The sequence below is a fragment of the Dipodomys spectabilis genome, unplaced genomic scaffold (genome assembly GCF_019054845.1).
Source record: "Dipodomys spectabilis isolate Male_0828 unplaced genomic scaffold, ASM1905484v1 ptg000266l, whole genome shotgun sequence".
In the NCBI taxonomy this organism is placed as follows: Eukaryota; Metazoa; Chordata; class Mammalia; order Rodentia; family Heteromyidae; genus Dipodomys; species Dipodomys spectabilis.
The window spans coordinates 3,473,828-3,478,207 of record NW_024870943.1 but is presented as its reverse complement, the minus strand read 5'-3'; the positions used below and the strand labels follow the sequence as shown (position 1 = coordinate 3,478,207).

The 4,380-nt window shown below is 53.4% G+C and overlaps 1 protein-coding gene across 1 annotated transcript; it reads left to right on the top strand.

Moving 5' to 3' along the window:
- Nucleotides 1-2,794: 2,794 nt before the first annotated feature.
- On the top strand, nucleotides 2,795-3,950 carry LOC122125850 (galactoside alpha-(1,2)-fucosyltransferase 2-like). Its single transcript, XM_042700499.1, has one exon. It carries the CDS (start codon nucleotides 2,795-2,797, stop codon nucleotides 3,845-3,847), a length of 1,053 nt encoding a protein of 350 aa, XP_042556433.1. The 3' UTR covers nucleotides 3,848-3,950.
- The last annotated feature ends 430 nt before the right edge of the window (nucleotides 3,951-4,380 follow it).

Genomic DNA, 4,380 nt, shown 5'->3' with positions numbered 1-4,380 from the left:
TTCTCTCCTAGTCCCTCCTTCCTGTCTCCACCTACCAGTTGTACAGTGCAATTCCATCAACGTGCAGTGAGCTCCACGGCTGTACTTTTTCACCCTTTTCCCTGGAATTCTGCACCTATACCCTGTCAGTCATGGGGCCTGAACTCAAGGCCTGGGTGCTGTCCCTTAGCCCTTTTACTCAAAGCTACCATTCATCATTTTTCTTTTTTTTTTTTTATTGTGAAATACTGTATAGAGGGGTTACAATTACATGGGCAAGATAATGAGTACGTTTCTTATCAAGCATTGTAGCCTCCTCCTTTGTTTCCCCTTCCCATCCCTTCCCCTCCTCTCCCACCCTCCAGCCCCCCACCCAATCCTCCACTCTTGAGCCACGTCACCACTTCTGCCTTTCTTGGTGGTTCATTGGAGATAAGAGTTTCACGGACTTTGCTGCCTGGGCTGGCTGTGAACTGTGATCCTTAGATCTCAGCCTCCTGAGTAGCTAGAATTACAAGCTTAAGCCACCAGCACCCAGCTAAGTGTTTCTTTTTTGAGACAGGTCTGCCTTACCTTTGCCTCCTCTTTCCAGGCATGGATGGAACTCTGTCTTAAGGCCCATAAGATGGCTCCAGCTGGGGCAGACAGGCCAGCAGCTTGTGGACGTAGGGGACAGTCAGAGGCCTGGAGTGAAGACCATGGGGTGAAGAAGAGGCTGTGGCTGAGATGCAAAGACAGGGAGAAAACAGACCCCATTTCCCTGAGAGAGCTGGAGGCTCGATTGCTCCTCTGAGTTTGAGGTACTTTCCAGCATGGAAGAACCTCCCTCCAAGGAACAGGCTTGACCTCCCGTCTCTCCCCTACCCCATGGCAGGGCCTGATGTGCTGGTTGTGGCAGTGGGAACTGAGGGTGGAGAGCTGGTGAACTGATCACAGAACGGATGAGAAGCCAGGCTCCTTGTCCTTGTTGCCAGCAGCAGCTCAGGCCTGGTTGTGAATTTGGGGGTAGGGGCCCCTAAAATGTCCCAGGTGCTGCTATTCCATCTCCACTCACCCCTGCACCTTCCCAGCTCCTCCTACAGCCTTAGTTCCCCCTCCCCAAGCTCATGTCTTAGTTACTAAGCCTTGCCTTTCTTTGCTGTAAAATGGATATCACACCACCCACATGCAAAGATGGAGCTAAAATGCCAAGTAGATTTGCCAGATTAGCACCTGCCTGTAATCCCAGCTACTTGAGAGATGGAGGCAAGAAGAGGGAGACTTCAAGGCCAGCTCAGGCACAAAGTTGACCAGGCTCTTCAACTCAACAAATAAGCTGGGCCAGGCTTGATGGCTCCAACCTTGATTCCTAGCTACTCAGGAGGCTGAGATCTGAAGATCATCATTCAAAGACAGCCTGGGTAGAAAGTGCATCTGACTCTTATGTCTATTTAATCATGAAAAAGCCACAAGTGGTGCTGAGGCTCAAGTAAGTGTAGAGTGCTAGCCTTGAGCAAAAGAAGCTCAGGGACAGCGAGCGCCCTGGCCTCTAGTTTAAGCCCCAGGACTGGCAACAACAACAACAAATTGTTCAGCAAAAAGGAATGAAAAGTGTTGGAGGCGTGGCTCAGCTGGTAGAGCGCTGACCAATGAGCAAAAGCGGCAGGTACCAAGTAGGAGTCCAGCTATGGGACCTAAAGAAAGAAACAAAAGAAAACCAGAAAGAGGAGGAGCAGGAGATCAGGAGCCATTAGCTTATAGCCACTTAGAGAGTGAGAGGGAAGCAAACAGAATACGGCATCCATATCAGGGGCACCTACCATCAGTCCAGCCTAGGCTCTTCCCACTGCGGGAGCCCTGCATGTTAAGATCTCATCCACAGAGCCATCCACACACTGGACTGGGGGGAACTGGGGAACAAAAGGTGAGATGCGGCTGGGAAGGTGGCTCAGTGGTAGAGCGCTTGCCTTGCATGCATAAGGCCCTGGGTTCGATTCCTCAGCACCACATAAGCAAAAAGAAAAAAGCCGGAAGTGGTGCTGTGGCTCAAGTGGTAGAGCGCTAGCCTTGAGCTGAAGAGCTGAGGGACAGTGCCCAGGCCCAGAGTTCAGGCCCCACGACCGGACCCAAAAAATAAAAAAAGAAAGGTGAGATGCTGAGAGCCACAGCCAGTGATCACTCTGGGGAGGATGGCTCAAGGGGTCCTGAAGACCCCGACAGCCGACTCTCCTCAGCCCCTTTGTCCTTTACTTTTTCTTTTCTTCTTTTTTGTCAGCTGTGGGGCTTGAACTCAGGACCTGTCCCTAAGCTCTTTGGTTCAAGGCTGACACTCTACCACTTGAGCCACAGCATCACGTTCGTTTCCTGCTGGTTTATTGGAGATAAGAGTCTGACGGAAGCCGGGCACCCATGGCTCACGCCTATAATCCTAGCTACTCAGGAGGCTGAGATCTGAGAATCTTGGTTCAAAGCCAGCTTGAGCAGGAAAGTCTGTGAGACTCTTATCTCTAACAAACCACTAGAAAACTGGAAGTGGCACTGTGGCTCAAGTGGTAGAGCGCTCGCCTTGAGCTGAAGAGCTGAGGGACACCACCCAGGCCCAGAGTTCAAGCCCCATGACCGGCAATAAAAAGAAAAAAAAAAGTCTCCTGGACTTTCCTGCTCAGGCTGACTTTGAACTTCGAGTAGCTAGGATTACAGGCCTGAGCCAACAGCACCTGGCCCCTTGACTTGGTCTCTATTTTCACCGCCATTGATCTCTGCACGAGCACTCATGCATTCCACATGGCTGACCGCTGCTCAAGACCTAATGTGCCCTCTCCCCTCCCCCACAGCCATGGGCAGCACCACACAGGGGACTTTTTCCTACCCCCTGGCACACGCCATCCTCTTCATCTTCATCGCCTCCACCCTCTTCCACATCCAGCGGCGCCTAGTGAGGCTCCAAACCAGTAGTGGGCAGGATGAGCAGATATGGGTGTCTCATCCAGTCATGGAGATCCCGGCAGAGTGGAGGAAGCCCATGAGCCGTGCCCAGCTGGGCATGTGGACCATTAACTCCATCGGCCGCCTGGGGAACCAGATGGGTGAGTACGCCACGCTCTACGCCCTGGCCAAGATGAACGGACACCAGGCCTTCATCCCTGCCTCCATGCACAGCATGCTGGCCCCCATCTTTAGGATCAGCCTCCCAGTATTGCACAGCGTCACGGAGCGCATGGTCCCCTGGCACAACTACCACCTCAATGACTGGATGGAGGAGCGTCACCGGAATATCACCGGCCTCTATGTGCGCTTCACGGGTTACCCCTGCTCCTGGACTTTCTACCACCACCTGCGCCCCGAGATCCTACAGGAGTTCAGCTTGCACGAGCATGTGCGTGAGGAGGCCCAGGCTTTCCTGCGGGGTCTGCGCGTGAACGGGAGCCAGCCCCGCACCTTTGTAGGGGTGCACGTGCGCCGGGGAGACTATGTGCACGTCATGCCCAGAGTGTGGAAGGGGGTAGTGGCCGATCGGGGCTACCTGCAGCAGGCCATGGATCGGTTTCGAGCCCGGTTTGAATCTCCAGTGTTTGTGGTCACCAGCAACGGCATGGCCTGGTGCAAGGAAAACATCAACACCTCTCTTGGGGATGTGGTGTTTGCTGGCAATGGCATGGAAGGCTCACCGGGTAAGGACTTTGCCCTGCTCATGCAGTGCAACCACACCATCATGACCATCGGGACCTTCGGCATCTGGGCTGCCTACCTGGCCGGTGGAGACACCATTTACCTGGCCAATTACACGCTCCCCGACTCCCCTTTCCTCAAGGTCTTTAAGCCAGAGGCAGCCTTCCTGCCTGAGTGGGAGGGGATCCCAGCAGACCTGTCCCCGCTACTCAAGCACTAGGCACCCTGTTCCTGGCAGCCCTTGGGTTCCCAGGCCTGAGGAGGGCATTGGACAATGCCTGTGACCCCAGCATGGACACAAAGGCTGATGAAGGCTGACTGCAGCCCAGGCAAGAAGCCAGCAAATAGCCAGCAAAGAACAGGGTTGGGAGCATGGCTCAGCAGCAGTACCGTACCAATCGAGTCCGGTACTCAAGGCCGTGAACTCAAACTCCAGTGTCACCATGTTCACATTAGGTTCTATGCTATCTTTTCTTTTCCCTTCTTTCCTTCCTTCCTTCCTTTCTTTCTGTCTTTCTGCCCAGGCTTCCTTTATCCTCAATTACTTTCCTCCCTCAGCTTCCTATGTTCTCAGATTACAAATGTGTGCCACCATGCCCAGCTTTTGCCACCTTTCCTGAGCGTGAATAAGTCTAAGAGCACACTTGATCCCTCTAGCAGTTTCCCGATTTCCTTCAGGTCACACCTGGCTTGATTGAGCCACAGCATCTCAGTAATGGACGCCTGCCTTATGACTCTGTTGAGGAATGCACG